Consider the following 27,050-nt stretch of genomic DNA (forward strand, 5'->3'; position numbering starts at 1 on the left):
ATAGCTTTGGTCTGCTCTATGACAGTAAGGTATGTTCTTAACACTCAGCAGTTATCTCATTACCTAGTCTTTTACTACTAAGAAAGATATCGAAATGTACTAATGAATGTACAGATGAGCAAAGTCTATCACTACCACTGAAATAGTTATTTTAAGTACATGGCATATTTAATAGTCTCTGCATTTTATTTTGGGTTTGGGTCTGTCATCCTGGAAACTCAATATACATATAAGTAATTAAACTGCTTTTGTATGTTATTCTAACACCTACTTTTAGGGTTACGGTCATGAAAACATTTCAAAATTAAATGTCAAATGAAAGCATAAGTTCAATAAAATTAATTGAAGGTAATAAAACTAAAGCTAAGAATGTTGTATATGACAGGTGTTCTTGAAAATCCAGTAAAAATTATAGTTAGAAGAGACCATAGAGATAATCCAGCCCCAACCCTCCATTTTATAGATAAGGGAAAAAATTTTTTGAAGGGTTGTGTCAGCCAAATCTGTTGAAAAAAAGGGTTTCTGTACCTAATGCCTTTAGCACTCTTACTTTTGTTCCTAAGGATCTGAAAAATTCCGTAACTTGATGTATGTTCCAGGTTATATCAGAATATTTTTATTATGGCCAAAAAATAGAAACCAGCTAAATGTCCATCAGTAGGATTGATTAAAGAAATTATGGTACATCTGCACAGTGAAGTGCCGTGCTGCTCTGAAAAGGAAAAAAGGAATGAGGAAGATCTTTATGTTTTCATATGGAAAAATCTTAAAGATATATCTAAGTTAAAAAGAAATAAAGGAAAGATAAAGAAAAGTATATATTATCCTATACTTGTGTCAAAAAAGAGGTATTTGTTTGTTTTAGCTTTTATATGTGTAAAATGATCTCTGAAGGGGTGGCTAACAGTAGTGAGTACATGTTGTAAAGGCTGGAAATTGCGTAGTGGATACAAGACCTCTTGAGACTTTTTCTTGTACGCCCTTTCAAAAATACTTCCTCATGTTTAGGCCATGTGAATATGTAGCTTGCTTTCCTCTCAAAGTAATCTATAATTTTAATCTAATTCCAATTGTAAAGTTTAAAAAAATTTCCAATGGAAAAAGTAAATTGGTAAAAATATGGACATTTTTTAACCCTTATAAATTTTTAAGCGTGTGGAACATTATTGTTAACTATAAGCATAATTGTTGTACAACTGATCTCCAGAACTTTTTTATCTCACATAACTCTGTACCCATTGGGCAGCAGCTCCCCATTTTCCCGTCCCCCAGCCCCTGGCACCGACCATTCTGCTTTCTGTTTCTATCAGTTTGACTACTTTAGATACCTCATAAAAGTGGAATCATACAGTAATTGTCCTTCTGTAATTGGCTTATTTCATTTAGCATAATGTCTTCCAGGTTCATCCATATTGTTGCATATGACAGGATTTCCTTCTTTTTTCAGGGCTAAGTATTCCATTTTATGTGTATATACAACATTTTCTTTATCCATTCATTCATCAATAGACATTTAGGTTGTTTCTACCTTTTAGCTATTGTGAACATGGGAGGGTAAATATCTCTTCCACATCCTGACTTCAGTTCTTTAGGATAAATGGCCAGGAGTGGCATTGCTGGATCTTAATGGTACTTCTATATAATTCTTTTTCTGAGGAACCTCAGTAATGTTTTCCATAGTGGCCGCACCATTCTGCATTCCCACCAACAGTGCACAAGGGTTCCAATTTCTCCACATTTTCATCAACACATGTTATTTTCTCTTTTTTTTTCCCTTCATAATAGTCATCCTAACAGGTATGAGGTGATACCTCATAGTGGTTTTGATTTGCATTTCCCTGGTGATGAGTGATGTTGAGCATCTTTTCCAATACCTGTTGTTCATTTGTATGTTTTCTTTAGAGAAGTGTCTATTCAAATCATTTGCCCGTTTTTTAATTGTTTTGTATTTTTGTTGTTGAGTTATAAGAGTTCCTTATATATTATGGATAATTACCCCTTATTGGATATATGGTTTACAGATGTTCCCTCCCATTCCATAGGTTGCTTTTTCACTCTGTTGACTGTTTCCTTTGCTGTGCAGAAGCTTTACTTTGATGTAGTTCTGCTTGTCTGTTTTTGTTTTTGTTTTTGTTGTCTGTGCTTTTGATGTTATATCCAAGAGATCATTGCCAAGACCGATATCATGAAGCTTTTCCCCTATGGTTTCTTCTAGGAGTTTTATAGTTTCACCTCTTACATTTAAGTCTTTAATGCATTTTGAGTTGCTGTTGCTTTTTACAGCAGTTATTGTTTTAAAAATAAAAATGAAAAGCCCATTTTCTTTTTATGCTTGTCTCTTCTTAATATTTTTGGATATGTAGACCTTAATACCTGTGTTAAATAGAGAGAAAGTGGTCTCTTACATTGCCCACCAAACATGCTTAAATGCATAAGCCTTTTTTCTTTAAAACAAATTAACTTCCTCATGAAGAGAGCCTATATATTATTTAGTTCTTCCAGAGTATCAAGATGATAATTGTATCATTGGACAGTATGTATTTCCCTAGTCATCAGTGAATAGGTTATAATTGGCTGTATTTTGTAAAACTGTATGTTAGGGAATATGTTAAATGAAATACTGTTTAAAAAGTGTATGATTCATAGGAATTTCCTGCCCAGACCCTTTTTTTTTTTTTTTTTTTTTGATGAGGAAGATTTGTCCTGAGCTAACATCTGTTGGCCAATGAAGAGGAGTGTGTAGAAATTTAATGGCTCCGCCACAGGGCCAGCCCCCCGAGACTTTTTTTTTTCTTTCTAAAGCTTTACACCACATGTAAAATTAAAAGACTGCATGCTGGCTAAAAGCGTGTCTAAAAACAGCTCTCTTCATGGTGGTGATTTAAAATGAAGGTGAAGAGGAGCCATGTTATTGTTCTATTCTCCCTCTTTTCCACTCTTTCAAGATTAGATTTTGCCCTCAGCATAACAGATACATTTGTGTAAAGGGATGCATATAACAAATGTTTTCATATAGAAACAGTTCCATTAATTGTGCTTCCTAACTCAAAATATGCTGCAAGGCAAAGAAGTGATGTTAGAAAGGCGGGATGTTCATGATGGTTCACGTACTACGTACTCTTTGGTTGGGAGAGGGTCTGATGGAAAGGGGTCATAACCTCCATCTCTGTCCTTGGAATCAATCCTATTTCTCCTTGATGATTGTGCGTAGAAAGTAAGACGTTTTGTAAATTTAAGAACAAACTTTTAGGGTTAGCATTGTAAAGACTAGTCTGTATTTTAGAGATGGTTCTAAGTCAAGCCTTTAGATTGAACCATTTTATGAGACCAAGTAAACCTATTTAACGTGCCTTTTACTCTAAGTAATTGATTTAATAATCAACAAAAAAATTTATTTTAAATTTATTATAAAGAAAAACAGTTGCTGGGGTTATTTCTTTTCCTATCTCAAAGAACCAACTGATGGAGATTTGGTGTTTGCTGCATTCTAATGTCGTCAGAAGTGGAAGTAAATAAAGACTATTGTTATAGTCCTGTCTTATATTCTGCATGGTTAGTGTATGCCCTGCTATAAGTATGGTTATTTGGAACCAAAATGACGTCTTTCTTGTTGAAAAAAGTGGTTATGTTTTCTTTTTATGTGCATTAAAAAAACTGCTAAAATAGGACTTTACTAAATGTATTGTCCTTGTTTATATTTATCGGTTTTAGTATTTATCAACAAATGTGTATATGTAGCCACAAAATGCATGAGTAGAAATATATGTTTTGTATTTTAGCTGGGTGACTATTTGTGCCACAATATACATATTAATCATAATATCTTCTGTGATTCTTTTGATTCCAGAAGTAATGTTTATTTTAGAAAATTTGGTAGATAACTGAAAAGTACCCTTGTATTTTAAATCTCAGAGCAATTAGGGTAAAATCCTTCAAAATTTATGTAGAACCTTTGAAAGTTGGGCTTAGAACAAATCTTTGGTAAATAATCAACAGGCCAAAACACTCAGAAGGAGAAGGGTTCTATAGTATTGAATAATAGCACTGTTCAGTCATAGTTTTGTAATGCGTTGTTACTTTTGTTATATTGAGCTAGAAAATGGAAAATAAAGTTTCTTAAGTAAACAGCCATTACATGCACTACCCACATTTTTGGACATTACAGCTCCACTTGTTCTTAGCTTTTAGATGACACCATAACCATTCCTGTCGTCTTTGTTATATTTCTTTTATTGATTCCCCAGAATGCAAATATAGGAAAGTAGCACCTAGACACCAGGCATGAAATGTCAGGATATAGTTCTGTCTTCACACACAAGTGAGGCATGTTTTAAACTCCTTTTAAAAGCTCCCCATAGGTAATTGTTTTTACTGTTCTCCTTTGAAGTGGGAAGTGCTTTGATAATTGCCACGTGTTGTTTGAGTTAGCAGTAATTTTCTGGTTGTCTTAGTCCTTCTGAGAAGCTGCTCTTATAGATTTGAATAAACTGAGGTAATAAATGAAAATAAAGGGGCGAAATATAGGTCAGGCCTTTTTTTTTTTAAGTAAAGTAGCAATTATTTATTGCCTGTGGTGTCTTCATCAGGAATCCAGTTTTTAGCTCTTCCTAATCTGTTATCTTTAATTTCTACCTTTCAATTCAAGAAGAGAAATGAATGACTCTCTTTGTCTCAGTTTAGATAGACATCAGTATGTATATGCGTGGCTTCTGTAATTTTAAAAGCCTGTGCCAGGAGCCGGCCTGGTGGCCTAGTGCTGAAGTTCACATGCCCTGCTTCGGTGGCCCAGGGTTTGCGAGTTCGGATCCCAGGCATGGACGTACAGACCACTCATCAAGCCATGCTGTGGTGGTATCCCACATACAAAATAGAAGAAGATTGGCACAGATGTTAGCTCGGAGCCAGTCTCCCTCACCAAGAATAAATAAATAAATAAATAAAGGGAGCCTACTATATACTTTAAAATATTTATCTGTCCTTGTTGTCAGTCATCAGCTTCCATTCCTACTGACTCCTCCCATCTGGGTTCAGCTATATTCAGCTGCAATTTGATCCTGTTGCCCTTTTTAGCTGTTGCTTCTCTGTTCATGACCAGATTTCTCAAATGGTTGGTCTATACTCTCCCTCCACTTCTTGACAATGTACTCCCTTTCTAGCTCCGCAAAAAAATAAATAAAAGCCTGTGCAAGATGCAGGTATTTGAAATAATAGTGTCTTCAGTAATATGGGAGAACTAGCATGTTTATAAAGTTAAGAGGAAAAGGCAAGATACAAAAGTGTTTATATGTTATGATTATTGTTTAATAAAATAGGGAAAAAACAGTAAATAAATGTTCCAAGATATTTACAGTGGTTATATTTGGATGGTGAGATTATATGTTCCTCCTCTTTCTGATTTTGTGAATCTGTCTTTTTCAGGCAGGACTGTGTTAGCTTTTACAGTAGGAAAAAAGTGAATTTGAAAGACCCTAGGAACCCTTCTTATTCAATGGAATTAAGCCCCTATTTTGTTGTTTGATGCATGTGGGAGTTGCACCTTAAATATTTCAAGTCAAAATATATGTGTGCCTTCATTCATGCACATATAAAAAATATGGAATAATTTTTTTAAATGGACAAAGGATTTGGACAATTTCTTAAAAAGGAGATACAGGTGTCAGATAGAATATAAAAAGATGCTCAAAATTCCAAGTTATTAGGAAAAAGAATATTAAAAGTACATTGAGATACCACATATACTTATAAGAATGGCTAAAACTAAATTAAATTAGGTTTGTTGTTTTCTATATATACTAGATGCAAATCTTTTCTGGGCCATGTATTTTACAAATATTATCTCCTAGTCTGTGGATTTCCTTTTAAATTTTGTGTCTTTTAATTTTGTTGAAGTTGAATATATTGATTTTTGCTTTTGTAGTTCTTACTTTTGTTGTTTTAAAGACATCTTAGCCAAACCCAAAATTACTAGGATTATGTTTCTTCTAGAAGTTTTATAATTTTAGTCCCTACAGTTAGGTCTATGAGCTATTTTGAATTCATTCTTGTGTGTGGTGTAAAGTAAGAATGTTTTTTTTTTTTTTAAGTATATGGCTATCCACTGTTCCTATACCTTTGTTGAAAAAATTATCAGTTCTCACACTGAACTGCCTTGCCACCTTTGTTGAAAATCAGTTGATCATGTATGTGTGGTTGTATTTCTGGATTCACAGCTCTGTTCCTTTGATCTTAATGTCTGTCTTTCTACAAATACCACAACACCTTGATTACCGTAACTTGATAATGCCTTGAGATAAAGTAGTGCAAGTCCTCCAATTCTGTTCTTCTTTATCAAAATTGTTTTTGCTCTTCTAAATCCTTTGCATTTCCATATAAATTTTCGAATTGTATCATATAAAATATTTATACCAAAATGCCTGCTGGGATTTTGATTGGAATTTCATGGCACATTTTATATATAAATTTTGGGGAGAATTGACATCTTAAACTTTCAACCGTGAACATGATATATCTCTCTGTTTAGGTCTTATTTAATTTTTCTCAGCAATGTTTTATGATTTTTACTGTATAAGCTTTACTTTTTTTTAATTATCCACATTTTTAATGCTATTTCAAATGATATTTAAAAATTTTTTGATTTCTGATTTGTTATTAGTATATAGAAATAAATTGATTTATGTGTATTGATTTTTGTATCCTGCAACCTTGCTAAACTCACTTATTAATTCTAGTAGGTTTTTTGTAGATTCTTTAGGAATTCCTACACAAAGAATCACACTATGACGAAAGACAGGAAGTTCTCTTCTGTTCCTATTTTGCAGAGATTTTTATCAAGAATGGATGTTGGATTTTGTCAAATGCTCTCTCTGATATGGTTATTCTTTTCTAGCTTGTTAATATGGTCAATTACATTGACTTCAGTGTTAAACCAACCTTGCATTCCTGGGATAAACTGCATAGGTATGATGATTGTCCTTTTATGTATTATATTCATTTCACTAAATATTATTAATTTTTGCCACTATGTTCATAAGGAATTTGGTCTCTAGTGTTCTTGTAATATCTGTCTCATTTTGGTATCAGAATACTGCTGGCTTTGTAGAATGAGTTGGGAAGTGTTCTCTTCAGTTTTCTTTAAGAGTTTGTGTTGAATCAGTATTTTTCTTCAACGTTTGGTAGAATTTCCTAGTGAAGCCTAGGAAATTGTTTTATCTGTAGGAAGGTTAGTTTCTTTGTTTTATGGGAAGGTTCTTATCCACAAATTTAATTTCTTTAGCAGATAAATGATTATTCATTTTAGTTATCTGTTCTAGAGTGAGCTTTGTTCACTTTTATTTTTCAAGGAGTTTGGCCATTTCTTCTAAGTTGTCAAATTTATTGGCATAGAGTTGTTTATATAATAGTGTCTTATTTTATGTAGTGCGTCGACTTATTCCTGATATCAATAATTTGTGTTTTCTCTCTTTTTTTCTTACTAGTCTGGCTAGAGGTTTATCAGTTTTTATTGATTTTTCTCAAAGAACCAGCTTTGGTTTCAATGATCTTTCTGTTTTGTTTTTCTAGTTTGTATTTCATTGATTTCTGCTTTTATTTACTCTTCTTTTTCTAGTTTTTTAGGGTGCTGCTTAGTTAATTGATATTAGACCTAACTTCTTTTCTAATGTGATCATGTAGTGCTATATGTTTCCCTCTAAGCACTGTTTCAACTACATCTTACAAATTTTGATATGTTTCAATTTTATTAGGTTCAAAATACTTTTCTAATTTTCTGTTTGTTTTTTCCTTTGTCCTGTGGGGTTGCTTGGAGGATGTTTGTTATTTAGTCCATATTTGTGGACTTTTTAAAAGTCTTCACTATTGCTGATGAATTTTAGTTCCATTGTAGTGAGAGAACATACTTTGTGGATTTGAATCCTTTCAAATTTATTGAACCTTGTTTTAACTCAAAATATGGTCTTTAAATGTTCTGGGTGCACTTGAAAAGAATGTGTATTTATATTCTGGTTGGAGTGTTCTATAAATGCCAACTGGCAGTTAGTAGTTTGTACAGGTTTTCTATATCTTTACTGACTTTTGTCTACTTGTTCTATCAGTTTTTGAGAGAATAATGACGAAATCACTGAGTATGCTTTGGATTTGTCTATTTTTCTTTTGAGTTTTTGTCTATTTGGAGACTGTCTTACAGATGAACAAATGCTTAGGATTGTTATGTCCTCTTGATACACTGACTCCTTTATTATTATGAAATAATCTTTTTTATTCCTAGCAGTATTCTTTGCTCTGAAATCCATTTTGTTATTAATATGGCCACTCCAGCTTTCCTCTGATTTATGTTAACATGGTATATTTTTTCCTTCCTTTCCTTTTAACTCATTTGTTTCATTTAAAGTGGGTTCTTGTAGGCAGGATGTAGCTGAATCCTGCTTTTTTATCCAGTCTGACAATATCTGCCTTTTCGTTGGGGTTTTTAGATCATTTTCTCTTAATATGCAGTATCAATTTTTGTAATTATAAATAAGGATTTAAGAATTTTAATACCTTGTTAGAGCTTATCAAGTAACCTTGTTCCTAAATTTTAATTGTCCTTAAAACCATTTCGTTTTACTTAGACTTATTATTTCCAGTTTATCTTAGGCCACCAAAGAAAAAGCCAAAATTGAGAAATGGACTGGGACTCCAATAGAAATAAACTGACCTCCAAAGATGAGAAATTACTCTACAGAGAATTCTTCCATAATATGTTAGTTATGGTTGAAGTGGAGAATGATACCCACAGGATCATAAACCAGAATTAACAAAAAGATATTAGCCAGGTTTCAGTGTTATTCTAGTATGCTTTGTAATGGCTTCTATTGCTACAGTTTTTAGGTAACCTAGACTAATATATCACCTTGGAAGTTTTTTAAACAGTGCTCATTCCCACTACTTCCCGAGCCCTATGGAATCTGTTTAACCCTGGAATCTATTTTAGGATAACGTAACTATCCATATGATTCTTAGTTTCATCTAGGCTCAGAAATCATGGTCCTGCCCTGGTTATTTGACCCCTTTAATCTCTAACTTCTCTGTTCCCTTACCCTTCTCACATACAGTCTTGGCACCATTAGAGGAAAAAGCCCTGAGTATTAGGTGTGACAAACCTAGAATATCAAACCTCCAGGAAATAGTCTTGACATGTATGGGTCTTCAGCTTTGACCATGCTGTGTCTATCATTGCTAGGTTAGTAGGGAGCAAATCGCATCAAACCTTCGCTTCTTTTTAAAATTGTTCTTCTTTGGATTGCTCAGTAAAGAATATGTGTTGTGTATGGTTTAATTTGTTAATACCATATCGTTTTCATTAAGCAAACTTATTGAGTATCTACTCTATGCTGGGTAATGGTCATTACCATTCTTTTCACAAAAGAAGGTAGCTTTTTAAAAACTTGTGCTCTCCCTCCAAAAAGAAAGTCACATTAATTCTACTGTGATTTTTCCATTTCCACAATTTCGTTGGTCCCAATGTGGAATTAGAATGTACTTACTTATGTTACCTGATTCAAATAGAGTAATAAGGTTACAGAATAGACAGTTTTGAGTAGTTGTTACTTTACATACATCATCCCTATTAATTTCATCAACCCATGCCTTTACATAATGAATATAGTTTTATTTTTGGCATAGGAAACTAAGTCCCCCTCCCCCAAAATTGATGGATTTGGGAGCTAATATGGATTATGTGCAGATTGTTTTACAGTAACTTATTTTGAAGTACATATTAAAATGACCATTAATAGTATTGTGTGGTAAATGTTTGGTTCTTGGAAAGATAAAGAATGTTCTACTTGAGAATTTTATGCATTTGATACTTGAGTTATCAGTGTTTCACATAATTAAAATACAATGAAATACAATTAAGGTCCAAATGATCAAATGTTAGTCTTCATTGATTGATACTATGGTCTAGAATTTTCCTGTGATCTCAGGTCATTACTGAGAATACTAATCATCATTGTACTGTGGGCATGTAGTATTGTCAGCTAGTAAAGAATTGTAATTAATAGGATGGGTGGATAGTGACTGTTTTTTGTTACACAAGACATAATGCAAAGAAGGAGAATTTTGGAAGTTGGCGTTTAAAAATGAACGTCTCTAGAATCTTAAAACCTGTAACTAATTTTTAAAGACCCATTAAAAGCATGACTCCAACTAAAATGGTGTAACACAGTTTCTCAGAAGATATAAAGCTATAAAATATAAAAGTTAACGTTAAAACTCTTTTTTCAGTCTTGACAGTGGCTAATGTGTAGTCTACCTGAACTTCAATTAATATTTTAGCAAGCTAAGACTGGAAACCATAGTCTGATCAGAATTTCTTCATACGTAGTAAAATGCCACAAAATGAATACCTTTAACATGGTTCTTGAATTAGTAGTTGTATCCAAAAGTTATGATTTCACACTAAAAGGGTAGTGGGCAGTGAAGTTCAGTCAAAATTAATAAATATTGCATTTCAAAGAGTTTGATAACAGTTTATTCTCAAGAACAATTTAAACATTTCACTTGTGATTCCATAATGATGGTTACAGCACCCTTGAAGGAGGAACTGCCTAGCCTTAGGACATCTAAAGGAGCAGTGAGGGAGATGGGACACCCCCATAGCCTAGCAGAATCAGGGCCATGAGTTAAAGGGTAATGGATGTCTTGACCAGAACACTCCCACAACTGGTTTATACCATGAAGTTGAGTAGCATTTTCACATATCTAAACTATGTCTAAAATTACCATAAATTCCAAATTAATGAGAGTACCAATTAATTAGGTATATCGAAAAGAGAATAGTCTGCAACTATCTTCCTGAGAAACCAACAGAAATACTCTCTAGAACATTAATTCTCAGTATTCCGGCACCATCATAATCAGCATCGCCTGGGAACTTGATAGAAATGCAAATTCCCAGGCCCTGAATTAGTAACTGAAGAAGATGGGAAGGCAGGAATCTGTGTTTTAACAAACCCTGCAAGTTGTTCTGAGGCATGCTCAAATTGAAAATCACTGCTCTAGAATATGATGCATAGCAAGCTCTAGTGAAATAATGGCAAGTTTTCAGCATCACTAATTCTAATTTTCAAACAGCTGCTGCATTAGGTTTTAATTAATGATCTCCAAACCCAGCTGAAGTTGACTCCTAGTTACTCCTTACCCTTTTTACTTACTAGTCAATGGAGCACCAGATGCAGTTGTTGAAGTGTGAAAATAATTCAGCTTTGTAGACAGTATTGGCATTTCTTTCTTGATTTTGAAAATGTTTTAATCTTCTTGGTATGGTATTTATTTCAATAATCAGAGCACATCTATTTTAACGGCGCTTCAGACTTCTGCTAAAATTTAAGAAAATCTCTGAATCTTCCTGCCAGTTTAATATCAAAATTACTATTTTAGCTGGATTACAAAACTTACATATAATTGAGTCCATCCTTTTGTATTTTTCCTCCAGTATTTACATTTTAAGAACAATTTTTGTGTCTTCCCTGAATAGTTTTACTTTCAACTTCTTCACATCTTCCACGTGATCACATCCTTGTTTTTACTTTAAAAAAGAAAGCTAGCAGAGATTTATTTTAATTAAGTGCATTCCTTAGTAGTAAGGCCCAGTTATGTGCTTTGTGAAGTCCAAAACTCATCAAGCCCTCAAAAAGCATTCCAAAGGCATATCAGTAAGATGTGAAGCAAGGATATATGTCTTACAACTGCTTTATGTGTTAAAGTATACTAAATATGGATATTTAAAAGTGGACAGTGTGGTCAAGAAACACTTAAAATGTTTATTAGTAGGTAAGCCCATGATCTTGCAGTAATGTTGCAGGATTGTTTTTGGCTGTAACGCACACATGTTATAGATATTGTTGGTCAAAAAGATCTTTAGATCAAAGGCTGGTCTCAAAATTCTGTTTTGATGTTCTTTATTTTTAACCCTATGCTTTGCCTTCATGATCTCATTCACTCCTTTGACATCAGCTGGTACCTTTGTGTTGTGACTCCTAAATTTCTGTCTTTAGTTCAGAACTTTGTTCTGAGACGTATGTCTTCAGCAACCTACACATTACTACTTGGATGTCCCATGGGCGCCTAAAACTCACTATGTCCAATAACTGATAATCCAGGTTTCCCTCACGCTAACCCTGTGAGTGTATATGGAATCAGAGTTACATAATAGCCTACTTTTCACTTGGTCTTGACCCCAGATGTTTGCCTAGGACCTCATTCTCCATTAAAATGCCATTCTGATGTTTCTGGAAATCTTCCAGAGATATCCTACAAGTGTTTAAAAAAGGGAAAAGTGGAATCCCCATTTACCTCCAAGCATCTGCTGGGTCACCATTTTGTCCACTGGGCAAGCATTTCCTATCAAGTATCATTGTCTCTGCTGCGACTCTAAAAGGAAATGTCAGAAAGTACCAGAGCCCTCATGGTGCCAAGATTGATTCCATGTAGAAATGGAGAAAAGTCTCATATCCCCCATCCATGTCATGCTTTATCACTTGGTGAATCTGCTTTGTGTGCCTGTGTGAGGAGATGGCTAACTATACACCAACTATTCATGCTTGCCCTCTCATAGTATGTATTTATTGCTCAGAAGCAACTGCCTACCCGAGGACTAAATTTCTTATAACCACCCTTGCACCTAGGTGTAGCCATGTGACTAGTGTTTGTCAAGATGGTGAAGAAACTACTGTGTATTCCCCACTCTGTCTTCCGTGTCTGGTAGCTGGATGCAAAAAACTTTGAGGTCTTGGGGGAATGTGAAAGTCACAAGGAAGGAGCCTGACTCCTTGAATCATTGTATAAAAAGCCACCTACTATCTGGGAACACTCACATTGGTACTTGAACAGGAATTAAACTTATGTTGTAGTAAACAACTAAAATTTTATTTATTCTAATAGCTGATGTTTCCTTAACTTAAATAGTGCCACTTTGTATTACGGAGCCCTTCATTATAGCAGCTCACTTATCATTTTCCTTCATTCGCTTTCTCCGAGAGCTCAGACACATGGATATATGGCTATCCGTGGGGCTGGGAGGGAACAGATGCCATATTACACTCTCCAGTCCAAATCTTTTCTGCTGTGCTGCTTTCTTTACTCTATCTTCCAGACCTGTTAACCTTGATAGTATTCTTATATAAATTTGAAATAAAAGCCCTTATGAAAATATACTGTTCACCAGACCACCTACATGATTAATTTCTCAATTTGAACTTCAATGTAGATTTCCAAATATCCTGAATTCTTTTCTTCTCCTGCCGCCAGTCCTCAAACACAGGGAATGGCTCCATCCTCTTCCTCAGTGTAGAAGCTTAGAGACAATGCCTTAACCTCTTCTAATTCCCTCATATACTTTTTTCATCTAAGCTTTTATTCTGTTAACTTACCTCCTACCAGTCCCCAAACTACATCCTTATTGCGCTTGCCTTCAGTTCTTAATCCTCACTATGTCTTCAGAAGGCCATTAATACTCAGCTCTAAGGGATGTCTCTCTATAAGTGATGCCTCATGGAGTCTTGCATTGTGGAAGTCTCGTATGTGCTGTTACTTAAAACTCTTCAAAAACGCCTCTATGTTGCTTATAGAAGTTGCTCTCAAAATGTAGTCAGTGCATCTCAAAGGTCTTCAAGACCCTTTCAGGAGTTCACAAAATAGTTCACAACTATTTTCATAATAATTTTAAGTTGTTAGTTGCCTTTTTCACTGATTGGCTTTTGTACTCATGGTACAAAATTAATGGTGGTACCACATTGTACTAGCAGTCATTGTATTCTTTATCACCTTGCACTTACAGTTACACACACACAAAAAGCTATTTTTATCTAAGAATGTCCTTTTAAAGCAGTCAAAACAATTAACTTTGTTACATTTTGACTTATTTAGTACATGTCTTTTTAATATTCTGTGACAAAATGGCAAGTACACAAAAAGTGTACCGAAGTAGAATGGTTGTCTTAAGGAAAAGCACTTGTGGTGTTGAGTTGCAAGCCACTTTTTTCTTGGAACACTGTTTTTACTTGAAAAAACGAGCAACAAACAAGCTGTGTTTATTCAGACGTGAGTAGCTGGCAGAAATTTTCTTAGAAATGAACAAAGTGAACTTGTCACTTCAAGGAAAACAACTGACAGTATTCATTGCCAGTTATAAAATTTGAGAAAACTTGTATCTGCCACCACGAGCGTGTAGCTTTCCAAAACTTAGAGACTTTTCTGATGAGACTGGTGGTGATATAAGGAATGTGATTTTTTTTTTTTGGAGATGTATAGCTAAATGCTTTAACATTTGGAGAGTCTGCATAACTCTGTGAACCAGTATGTTCTAAATGACAGTATAAGGTAGGTCAATATAAGGATGTATGGGGGGCCAGCCCTGTGGCCGAGAGGTTAAGCACTCTCTGCTTCGGCAGCCCAGAGTTTCGCTAGTTCGGATCCTGGGCGCGAACGTGGCACCACTTGTCAGGCCACGCTGAGGGGGCGTCCCACAACTAGAAGGACCCACAACTAAAATATACAGTTATGTACTGGGGAGATTTGGGGAGAAGGAAAAAAAAAAAAAAAAAAAAAAAAAAAAAAAGATTGACAGCAGTTGTTAGCTCAGGTGCCAATCTTTTTTTAAAAAGAAGAATATATGAAAAGTTTATTAATATGGTTTTATATAATATTGCAACTAGCCTTTAAGAAAATAACACTTGTTGAGTTTTAGTATAGTGTCAAAAAAGAATATTATCTGCAAAGGCTATTAAAATATTCCTTTTTCCAACTGTGTATCTGTATGAGTCTGATTTTCTTCATGGACTCCCACCCAAGTAATATAGGTTAATATTTTGAATGGACAAGCAGGTATGAGAATCTAGTTGTCTTCTGTTATGCCAGACATTTAAAAAGATATGCAAAAATATAAAAAAGTCACTCTCTGTACCAAAATTTTTTTGTTTTGGAAAAATAATATTTTCATAAAAATGTTATTTATGCTAACATGTTTCATTATATTATTTTTTAACGAATTAATAAATATTTTTTGTTTAACAATTTTCATTTCTAACAGGATATTGATCCATATAACCTACATGAACAAAAACTCGTTGGGGTCCTCAATTGTTAAGCACATACAGAGGTTCTGACACTAAGAAGTTTGAGAACTGCTGACTTAGAGGATATGGTTCCCGTTCTCAGGATAGTGATTGAGATACTGTGGATCTGGCCTGTGCCCACTTGTCTGCCTCCATGTTTTGCCTTGCCCTTACCCCTTTCCCATATTCTAAGCTTATCGAGAATCACTTTTAGCCCTTAAGTGCACCATGCAGTATTATGCCTCCAAAGGCTTTGCTCATGCTTTGCCCTCTACCTTGAATGCCTTTCTGTTTTCACTCAGAAGGTAAAAACACCTAGTGGGCTCCTTGCTGCTGCTGGACAGGGTTGGGAATGGCCTCATTAGACTGGCTGATGGTGAAAGTCCTGACTCTCCACTGTGTTTTCTCTGACACCACCAAGTAGGGAGGAGTAGGTGCCTCTCGTTACTGCTCTGTGGAGGTGGACGTCCAAGTTCCTTGCTTGGTCCTCCACTGGCACTGTGGAGCTGCCTCGTTACCCACTGCCTGGGATAAAAATACTGGCTCCCTGCTTGGCCTTCTCTGACACCAGCCATCAGGAATATTGGGCACCTGGTTGCAGCCTTGTGAGGGGGGTGGATGTCTAGGCTCCCCGCTTGGCCTAGCAGGTGGAAGTGGGACCGCAGTTTTTTCTGTGGAGTCTGACTCAAGTAGAGTGGTTATTGTCTGAAAGTTTTCTGTCTTGCTATGCTGTCCTTTTCCCGATCCTTTGGCTAGAGAGAGCAGGCTTGTGTTGAGATTTTTTTCGTTTGTGCCTGTTTGTGGGTTGCCAGCATCTACTGCTCCAAGTCTGGGATATATGAGGCTAAAAGAAAACATAGGGAATTCACCACTGTGTCGTTCCTTGGTCCCAAGGGCCCTAACTAGTCTGCCTTCTTCTCTCCACATTTTAGTCTTACGTTGTCTTATGTATAATGTCCAGTGCTTTTAGTTGTGTGTAGTGGGAGGAATAGTGAAACATGGTCCACTCCATCTTCCTTGAAGTGGAAGGTGATAGCAGCTCTTTTTTATAGGATGTTCCATGTAAACATGTTTGTAAGTTGTAATGATAACACATCTATCCCTTGTTGAATGCCTAGAAACCACACAAAGCATTTGCTAGTGTTTAGAGTCCAGCCTTGAGCCTTCCGTATAGAAATTTATTTTGTCTCAGTCCCTGTGGTCATTGAGTTCAAGACGACTGATTCAGGCTAAAAATATCCCTAACAAAATGATGCATATGATTAGACAACCAATTTATTTAATTCATAATGCTTGCAAAATATTACTTCCCTGAGGATCAGATAGTGTTCGGCTGGACAGTGCGTTCACAGTGAGTGGTGCTGAAGGAAGAGTGCACTAAGTAGCCTCACAGTAGCTTTCTTTTGGTGCAGCTTTGTTACTTCCTACTTCTCACTGTGTACACATTTTATGGGGAATAAATTATACTTCACAACAGTATTTGGGGACTCGTATAACTCAGGATTTATCCCTAGAAAATGCTAAGAATCCACTTTAATTCAGGTGTTTGATAGCACAAGCTCTTGGAGCCCAGCATATCTAGCTCTACAATAGGCATACTTGCCAGGGAGTTCTGACAAGTCAAATTTTCTGCCAAGGCAGCCTCACCCATAGACATTTCTCAAATAGACGCTGCCAGTTTCCTCTGTGATTTCTCTTTGCCTACAATCCTTACTTGTAAGTAACTTCTTTTTTCTGTATAAGTACTAATACCTTTAGGCTGTTTACTATCAGACCTTGCTAATAGGAGGCCCTTTCCTTTTAGGAGTAATTAATCTGGGGTCATGGGTTCCCCCCCACAATCCATGGTTGAGCTCTAAGCCAAAGCCTTGAAATATATGTCAGGGGCCAGCCCGGTGGCATAGTGGTTAAGTTCGTACTTTCTGCCTGGGATTCGCGGGTTCGGATCTCGGATGTGAACCTACACACCGCTTATCAAGCCATGCTGTGGCAGGTGTCCCACATATAAAGTAGAGGAAGATGGGCATGGATGTTGGCTCAGGGCCAGTCTTCCTCAGCAAAAAGAGTAGGATTGGCAGCAGATGTTCGCTCAGGGCTACTCTTCCAAAAAAAAGAAAAAAGAAATGTACAAGTCAGCCTTTCTGGAAGGAGGGTCCATAGTTTTCATCATATTCTCAGAGGAGTCTATGACCCAAGAAAGCCACTAATGCATATTTTTGTTCCACTCCATTATGCACATATAGTTTAAATGTCTTATAAGCCACCTTAGCTTATTATCTACTGAACTCGTCTTATTGTTATTGCCAATTTCTATGTTTTCTTCCTATAATAATGGATATTAAAAATTTAGTCATTTTTTCCTTAATGTTCTTTGCCTTTTATTTATTATTTGCCTGTTATCTAACTATCTATATATTTTTACTTTAGTATGCAGAAGTTTCAGTATTTGAAGGCAAGGCAATTTATTGCTCTTTCCTTTTGCTATTTCTTTTATCTTTTCAGCCCTAAACTGTTATCCACAATACAGAAATCCCACACATTTTGAACATTTGTGAACTGTTTATTTTCTGCTGAGACCATTGCAAAGCTGAGGTTCGGCACGGGGAGGGGGTTATATTCATGAGTCCTTTAATTTGTACAGAACGCATAACTTATTTCTCTCTAAACTATTTAATACATAGAACATTTGAAGAGAAATGATGTTCCCCAAAATAACAATCTTAATGTTAAAAAAATTAGTCATTAAAAGATATGTTATGATTTTTAAAAAACCTTTTCTTTAGTTCTCTTCAGTTTTTCTTTGTTCTGATATATACATCTTTGTGACTTGAATGCTATGTAGAATTTAGGTTGGTATATTTAATGGAATGTTTTATTAACTTGATCATTATATTCTTTTAATAAATGAGACCTTTAATGCCCTGTCGATGCAGAAATAGGTAATTATTGCTATTATGAATGGTCTTTTAAAAGACTTGAGTTTGTTGATAATCTGCCACGTGGAAAGGTTCATTGAATTGAGATCTGTGCCACCTTCAGTAGGAGCCTGGAAGAACTGGAATTGCCATGGAGTTCAGTGTCAGTCTCAGTGTTGAGCACTAGTGCTAGGGATGCCTGGCTTACCTGTAGTTTCATGACTCTCAGATTGCACCCCATGCTGTTGGCAGGCTATCCATTTTGTGGTGGTTCTGAAGTAGCTTACATAGCAGATTCTCTATAATCATTGTTCAAACATGAAAGAACACTACTTCAAAGTGCATCTTAAGTCTTTTAAATATACTGCCTCCATTCTCTTAAGTGCACTACAAATGTACTGTAACTAATAAAGCTTCCCCATTGACTTAAGAGAGTCTCAGAAGAAGCTGTACTAAATAAATGCAGAGCATCTTTGATAAAAAAAGAATTGGGACTATTGAATACTTAGTAAGTAAAGAATATGACCCTATTGCAAGTACCGTTACTGGTTTTTTTTTTTTTTTTTTTTTGAGGAAGATTAGCCCTGAGCTAACTGCTTCCAATCCTGCCATCTTTGCTGAGGAAGACTGGCCCTGAGCTAACATCCGTGCCCATCTTCCTCTACTTTGTATGTGGGATGCCTGCCACAGCATAGCTTGACAAGCAGTGCCATGTCCGCACCCGGGATCTGAACCAGGGATCTCCTGGGCTGTTGAAGTGGAACGTGTGCACTTAACTGCTGCACCACTGGCCCCCCCCCCCCCCCCCCCACTGCCCACCATTACTGGTTTTAAGTATTGTCACAGGAGAAAAGACATAGTAATTTACCGTCAACAGTACTGTTACTGTTCAACTAAGATTTGATTTTATAAACAAATATTACTAACAAAACTTCTTTACAGTATTTTTATCTTTTATGTAATTTTAGGCATAACACCATGTTAATAATTGCCCTGTTCATTTAAGCAAAGTAAAAACTCTTGAAAAATAGGATGTGCATATAAATGTATTATTTAAATGAGGAAAGTAGTGACTCCCATATTGTACCTTTCATAACTTAAGAAATTTTTAAAAATTGTGGGAAGTATACAGTTCGTATAATTTAATATACATAATGAACCAAGAACAATGATTAATTTTTAAAACATGCTGTTTTCATGGCCCACGTAGAGTTTTAGCACCTAAAAAAATTTTTAAATCCACAGACTAAATAATAATTTCTTTTAAAGAATATTTTTAATTAATTTATTAGCCAGTTTTCAAAGCAATTATTAGGCAGGTAAATTTTTTTCAGCAGATGGAGTAATTACAAAACCTATTAATATTGCAGTTTTTCTTGAATCATTATGTTTTCTCAGGTAAAATGGATACCCATGTATGAAATAACACATAAAATCTGCTTGATTTCAGAAAAACTCATGAAAGTAAATTCAGCGTTGTTGATTGTAGGTGAATCTTTTCAAGGCAATTTCATGCGTATCCAGGCTGCTAGAGGAGCCCTCTCACACTCTGTCAGCACTTAAATGACAGCAGCACTGTTTCATTTCTCTTAGTAGAAAAAGGAGGATGTGTGGACATAACAGACCATGATAGTTTTGTACTATGGTGACAGTTTGAGGTTGTTTAGAAGATAAGATTCCTTTAAAATTATTGAATGTGATCATGTGCGTAGGCTCTCAATAATGCTTGTTGAATTTAATCTGAAGCAACTTCCAAGTCCTATGTAGGTGATTATAGTATCATACATTACCTTGATTTATAGACTTATTTGGAAAATGAAAAATATTATGCTTCTCACATGTGGTATGTGCTTCTTAAAAGTCTACCCTGTTTCTCTTTTCTTTCTAACTATTTATTCGTAGCCTCTTTCTGTGGATTATCTTTTTCACTTGCCCCTTAAGTGTTGGTATTTCCTAAGGTTCTGCCCTGGAATCTCTTTCCATGCTGTATGCTATTCTAGATTGTCCAGGCAGTTTCATCCATTCCCATGGTTTTCCCAGATGTCTGTCTTCTACTTGAACCTTTATTCTCAATTCTCAACCTATGTGCCTAATTATCTACCTAACATCTCCTAGATGTCCTGGGCAATACAACAACGTGTTCAACATTAAGCTCATCTCTTTCTCTCCACATTCCCAACCAACTCTCCCAAGAAAAAAAAAGCCTATATATATATATATATATAAAATGTATATGCATATACATAGAAAATATATGTGTGTCTCCTCCTGTTTTGGAAAGCTCACTGCTAATAAGCAGCAGGCCTGGAACTTTCAATTCAAGCCTTCTGAATGTGAATCCTCAGCTCAGTGTACTGTATAACGTGGTCCTCATATCCTCTGAACCAAAATTTAAGATGCATGGTCTGACAATATTTGGAGCCTGAACTTGTTATTGTAATTATACCACATTGGTTTTTCATGTCACTTTATTAAATCATTGGTATTATGGTAAGCAGACACTAATAATAGTACGTGTAATGTAAAATTGGAATTATGATAAATGCCAGAAGTACAGTATTAGGTATATATACATATGTTGCACGTGTGTGATTTGACCTAGTTAGGGAGATCAAATAATAGTTCCCTTGCAAGTGATGATTAAATTCAATGTGAAGGTTGAGGAGTTCAGCAGGCAGGGTTAGGCTAGAGGGAGAATAGAAGAATGTTCAAGGCAGGTAAAATATCTTGCACAAAGATCTGGTGGTCAGACAGCGCATGAGCAACTGTCTCTGTGCAAAGTAATTTGCAGTCTTGTTAGAGATTTTTATTCCCCTCATTTTTTCCTCCCCCCTCCTTCTTCCTTATTCTAAAAAATACTTGAAGCTGAAGTTTCTATTAAATAGAGAGTAGTGGAAAGCAAAATGCAACTGCTTTTCTCGGTGCGTGGTGGACAGTGATTTGAATTAGCAGAGCCATGAATTTAAGAAGTAAACATAGCCAGGACTTATCTGTAATGCAACATGAAAAAGAAAAAGGGTTTGTCATGGTGTTCTTTCTGCTCTTGTCACCTACAATCACACCAGCGTTTATAATCACTGCCCTGCTACATTTTGATAAACCAGGGAGTAACTAAATCCTAAGTGATAAATTTCAGAATCTTTGCTTGAATTATAAGTGATTTCTTTTCTAAATGCATTTTTTGCTGTGAAGTTTAGTATTCCATGCAATCTGTCTTTGTGTGTTTGAGAATTAATTCCAGCTGTAGAAATTCTACTGGAATGTAAAGTGACTTTTGAACTACACTGAAGAACTCTCTGGTCTGTGGTATTCTAAACTTGATGACTGTTTATTCTTTTATTCTTTATATGTATATATATTATCCTTTGAACGTGAATCACAAGTTTTGGTCCACAAAACATTTCTTCAACTGCTCTTACCCAATTCTTGAATAGGAACATTATGTTCCAAGAATAGGAAATTATTTTCAGTGTTCTATAACTTCTTATAGTATCTTTAAAAACTGAGTTCCCCTACCTGTTTTTCTTTGCAGAAAGGGCTATTGCAAGACATGAAGTCCGAGAAATTGAGCAGCGGCACACAATGGATGGCCCTCGGCAAGATGCGGCTTTAGATGAGGAGGAGGACATGGTGATCATTTACAACAGAGTCCCCAAAACTGCAAGCACCTCTTTTACCAACATTGCCTATGACCTGTGTGCAAAGAATAAATACCACGTTCTTCACATCAACACTACCAAAAATAATCCAGTCATGTCCCTACAAGACCAGGTAAACCCCACTGAGGGAATGCATAAATGTTTTCTGACACTTCCTCACTCAAATTTTTTGTAACTCAAGGGAATAAAGCATTTTAATGTGGAATATGTGTGCTGATCCCGATGAATTGTAAGACTCTTAGGGGAAGGGACAAACCAAACTTTTCTGTAATTTTACATTCTTCACAGTATTTGGTACATTTCCATACATATAGTATGGAATTTTGTGACTAACCTTCTGAATTTCATCTTATCTTTACTAGTAATTTATATAAATATTAGCTATAAACTCCTAGAGAAAAGGGATTGTGGCTTATATTTTTAACATAGTCTTGCCTTTTAAGTTGTCAAGAAACTTTAGATAAACAGATGGATATATAATTTTATGAAATAGTTTTAAGAAAAGTGGAGGAAGTTATCTCATGAAATGAAATTTACTCAGCTCTTTAGCATTTTCTCAACACCTGGAGCTCTAAGTATAATTGTAAATCAATAAAGTTCTTAACAAATATTGAAGGGAATGGAAATTGGGCCCATGAGAAGAAAAGATAATATTTGAGAATATAATCTAGGATCAAATACCATATTGGGTTAGCCTTATTAGAAAGGTATTCGTGATAGGGTTAGAATGTATTTATCTGTTTGAAAACAGCTTAATTTGTTTTATTGTTACAGAATTGACTGTTATCTGACTATTTAGCATACGTAGAATCCTTACCCTGAAGCAAGAGAATAACACGAATACACAAGGTTAAGGTTCCCTTTCTTGCTAGAAAGCTGTTTGTAAAGGCTAATAGTCTATGGCATATCATCTGCCTATATAATTCTTGGCTCTCTGCAGTATCCCCAATTACTCTTTTTCATAGAACCGAAAATCTACATCCGTCAGCCAAACCAAATAACTCTTCTATAAATGAGAAGAAACGTGAGCTTATTTAGCTAAGTGGGTCATAAAACTATTCATTATATAATATTGTATATCTCAAGGGCAAGTATCTTAAATAATCAGTTTTTATACAGTGTGTAGTAGATTTTAAATCTATTTGCATGACTGCTTTTCAGAATACATCTTGGTTTAAAAGGAACATTTCTTAATGCTCACATAATAATTTTAGATTTCTTTAGTAGTGTTTTTTGGAAAAATAAAGTTAACTTGCTTGTTCAATTTTTAGACTTGTTTTGTGTCCAGCATTATAAAGTTGTCTGGCAGCTAGAAGATATTTGACAATGACATCAACTTTTTTTTCCATGAAATATAAATCTGCAGCAGCTTACCACATAGGACATTTATAGGCATCATATAGTGGTACATTTTCCCAGTTGCATTTGGATGAGATAAAGCTTCTGTTTTTCTTTCACTAGCTTCTTAGTTATATATAGGGGAAAAAAACCAGCGGAAGAGAAGCATAAACGCTATCTTAAAAGCAATTGGATTACATAACGAACAACACTTCAAACCTATTTGTGTGGAGGAGAGTAGAGGAATAGTCTTACTCATTAACTGATGTGCTTCAGAATGTCAGCTGGTAGTTCAAAACCTGGTCTTAATTCGGAGTGGCTTATATGCCAAATGTTCTCTAATATACCACATTTCAATTGTTTATTGGTCTCTTGTTCTATATGGAAGCACTTCTTCAAACAAGTCATAGTTACTGCTTCCCTTTCCTTGGCATGACATATTAGATAGCATTTTTATTTCACTTTCAATCTAGTAAACTTCGTCTAAATGTAAGCTTTTAAATTATACTGGATGCTTTGAAAATAATTTTTTAAATATTCCCTGACCTCCATCTTGTATAGCTTACTTTGATTTTAACACCATATTTTTGTTCTTGTGTACTATTCTCAACTGTTTTATTATTTAAATAGGAATTAAATGACCTATTTTGCTTTTCTTTCTTCTCTGAGAAATAGTTTCTAATCAGTATCTGACTCAAGTGAGACTTGAAATATGAGATTTTTATTAAATCTGCTATTGTCTCAATCTTCCATTTAAAGCCCGGTTTACTCATAAAGATATCTTAGGGTATAACAGGTACCACACTCTTTATTCCCTCGCCTTCCAGCCTCAGCAGTCAAGTCTGCTGAATATCTGCCTTTAGCCCCAGCTCTTTCCTAGATATACTTTGTACACACTTTACTAGACACTGTGTTAAACTGTTTACGTGCTTAATTATTTCTCTCAAAAATGTTAGAGGCAAATATTTTTAATCTGGTATAAAACTATTAAATCTGTAATAACTATGCATAGTCTGCTATCTTTAGAAGCAATTCTCAACTCTGCTTTTAAGTTTTCATTTATTTGTTGAGTATATAATGTATACGGAAATTGTGCTCCATTCTGCAGGGAATGCCCAAAGAAATAAAAAGCAAGGCCACATATTTCAAGGAGCTTATTTTTAATTTACTTGGGAATATAAACACAGATGCAGGAATTATGAGAACTGTTCAAAGAAAATATCAGTTTATGGTATTCTCACCAAAATGTTTAACCAAAACTGTTTCTCACCAAAGTGCTTAACCTGGACCTCATCTTGAGGAAGCAGACAAATCCACATTGTAGCACCCTCTCTAGAAGAACAGTCCTGAGCTCTTCTGGAGTGTCGGTGTCAGGACGACCAAAGAAAGGCAGGCTCGAGGATGGGTTGTGACAGTCTTCTGTAGACTAGAGGAAACTAGAGAGACATGGAAACAAAGTGTAATGTGTGATCTCTGATTGGGTTCTGGATCAAAATGTCTGCTACTTGTTTTCACATGGTTCAGAAAAATTGTGTGTGTGTGCATGTAGAGAGAAAAAAAGATAAACAAGTGGCAAAATGTTAACTGAATCTTGGTAAAGAGTACTCTTCTTTCAACTTTTTGGTAGTTTAAGAATTTTTCAAAATTAAGAAGTTGGGATAAAATTAGAAAATTTAGAACAAGGAGATTAAAAGATAAACATTTGAGAGTATAAGGCATGAGAAGACTAGCAAGAATGAGGTAGACTCAGTCATGAGACTATATTCTTGAGATGGGCTTTCCTCAGTTACTAGACAGGAATTGGCAGGAGACAGGTAAGCAATCGGCTCTTCTAGAAAATGAAATTTACTCTGCCATGGTAAAAAATATCTCTACATTAGAGAACATCTTGTCTTTAAAGTAACGATGTCAAATAGGTGAAAGTGACAGCATCTTTTATGATCTTTCTTAATTCTTTCCTGTTCTCATATGTTTAGGTCTGTGATCATATTTAACTCCTTTCTGTTAAGACATTGGAAATATCCAGAATTTGCATTCTCTGTAGGATAACATAGTATTTTTTTTTCTTTTAATTCACTGTTAAGCCAACGTCTTGTCATTTAAATTAGAGATCATGGTTTGATATTATTTGATAATCAGTTGCAGATACTGATTTTTCAGACCAACACTTTAGATGAGCACTTCTTAATGTTTAATGTGTATCCTAATCACCAGTTAATATGCAGATTCCCATTCAGAAGGACTAAGATGGAGCCGATATTGTAAATTTCTAAAAAGCTTCCACTTGATGCCAAAACTGAAGCTTCTGGTCCTTGAACCATAGATTGAGTAGCAAAGATCAGAACGTGATTCTCAGTGGGGTTATGGGAAGATGCATATTATAATCTTCCCAGGATGGTGAGATACCTGTCTTTAAATTCATATTCCTACCTCCCCAACAAAATCCAAATTCCTCACCTAGGCCCGCAGGCCCTTTTAAATCCTGTTCTTGTCCATTGCTCCAACCTCTGCTTTACTAGCTACAGTGGCCTCTTGGTTCATTGAATGCACCAAGCCTTTCCCACTTCAAGGCCTTTGCATTTACCATTTCCTCTTAGAGTGCACTTCTCCTGGCTTCTCATGGTTAGCTCCATGTTACCCATTTAAGGTTTCAGCTTATGTGACATCCTCTTAGAAAAACCATACTTGGCCATCTTATATATCAAATACTTCTTCCAAGTTATTATGTACCATTATTCTTTCTGTATCTTTTTTAATTGCTTACTGATTTATTGGTTTACTGTCTGTCTTTTCCTCTATTATAATACAAACTCCTTAAGGACAGGAACCTTGTCTGTCTTGTTCACCACTGTGTCCCCTGTGCTTATAGAACAATGCCTGAGCCATGGTAAATACTCCATAAATTTTCTGTTAAATGAATGAAGTAAGGAAGGAAGGAACAAATGGACCAATTTAGATTCTGAAAGTATTTCTTAGCTGAGTAGAATATCATGATGGTAATTACCGGCAGAGTGAGCCCCTCTGATTAATAAGATCTACCCTTATCTCAGGTGATTTGGGACACACACCCCACTCCCCTCCCAAAAAAAAGGATGAACAGCATAGTTCTGAACTTGAGTGAAGATATTATGCTCTATTGCTGCTGAATCTTTCTTATATTTTATCCAACTATTACTCAGTTTTTCTCGTTGTGTAGAAAGCTTCCTCTCTCGTTTAGTCTCATAAAACTACCCACGGCTGTGCAGTGAGTGTTTATTTTAAGTATATGCATGAGTAGGAGTTCGGTATATAGTAATTACCCAAGTTAATCGCAGTATTCATTGAATAGGTAGTAATTACAAAGTTGGAATTTGGCCAGGATGTTCAGGATGACATACCTACTTTTAGATAGTGAAACAGTTCTTTTGTGATCACAGATAATCATAATGTTGAGATTAATCTGATTAAGAAGGTAGGTCTAGATAAGCTGTTAGTGAGACGGAAATTCTCAGTGTCCAAGTTTGTTGACCAGAATCATGATACAAATGACATCTGCTCTCCTTTCCTTTCACATCTTTTTGGTTTCCTCCCCCTTGTTTAAATTGGACAACAGTAAGTTAAAGAAATTAGCCTGTGGTATAGTAGGGTGATTGCACCAAAATCTAAAGTGTGTGGTTCATAAAGAGTACAGGATATCCCCGGTCCCTTCCACTTCTAAAGTGATGACTCTCTAAACAAGAGAGTTTGAGGTTGGTGACAGCAGTGGAAGAGTCATGCCTTGTTCCGTTCTCTGCCTTCACCAAACTCTTCCCTGAGTCCAGCTGGAGACACAACCATTTTTCTTATTCCATTAGTTTTTAAACTGTGTTTCTTGAAATGCTTTGGTTCCAACGTGTGTCAGGCATCACTCTGTGAGGGGCTGAGGAGGCAGGGCTCATTTTGCTCATGTTCCCCTTCTGTTTCATATATTGCAGTAGCTTATAATCTTTAAAAATTTTCTCTATTTCAGTGTAGTTTTTTTCTATATCATAAAAATAGTGAATATGAGAACATATCCTTGCTGAAGA

General features: G+C 35.4%; 1 protein-coding gene across 2 annotated transcripts in view; it reads left to right on the plus strand.

Annotated features, from left to right (window-relative positions):
- HS2ST1 (heparan sulfate 2-O-sulfotransferase 1) overlaps positions 1-27,050 on the plus strand; it is a 166,530-nt gene that overhangs the window by 111,506 nt on the left and 27,974 nt on the right. For both annotated transcript variants that reach the window (XM_046645705.1, XM_046645706.1), the window contains exon 2: positions 21,540-21,778. In XM_046645705.1, coding sequence (XP_046501661.1) covers positions 21,540-21,778 — 239 coding nt within the window. The remainder of the gene's footprint in view (positions 1-21,539; positions 21,779-27,050) is intronic.

This window comes from Equus quagga, chromosome 18 (assembly GCF_021613505.1).
Source record: "Equus quagga isolate Etosha38 chromosome 18, UCLA_HA_Equagga_1.0, whole genome shotgun sequence".
NCBI lineage: Eukaryota > Metazoa > Chordata > Mammalia > Perissodactyla > Equidae > Equus > Equus quagga.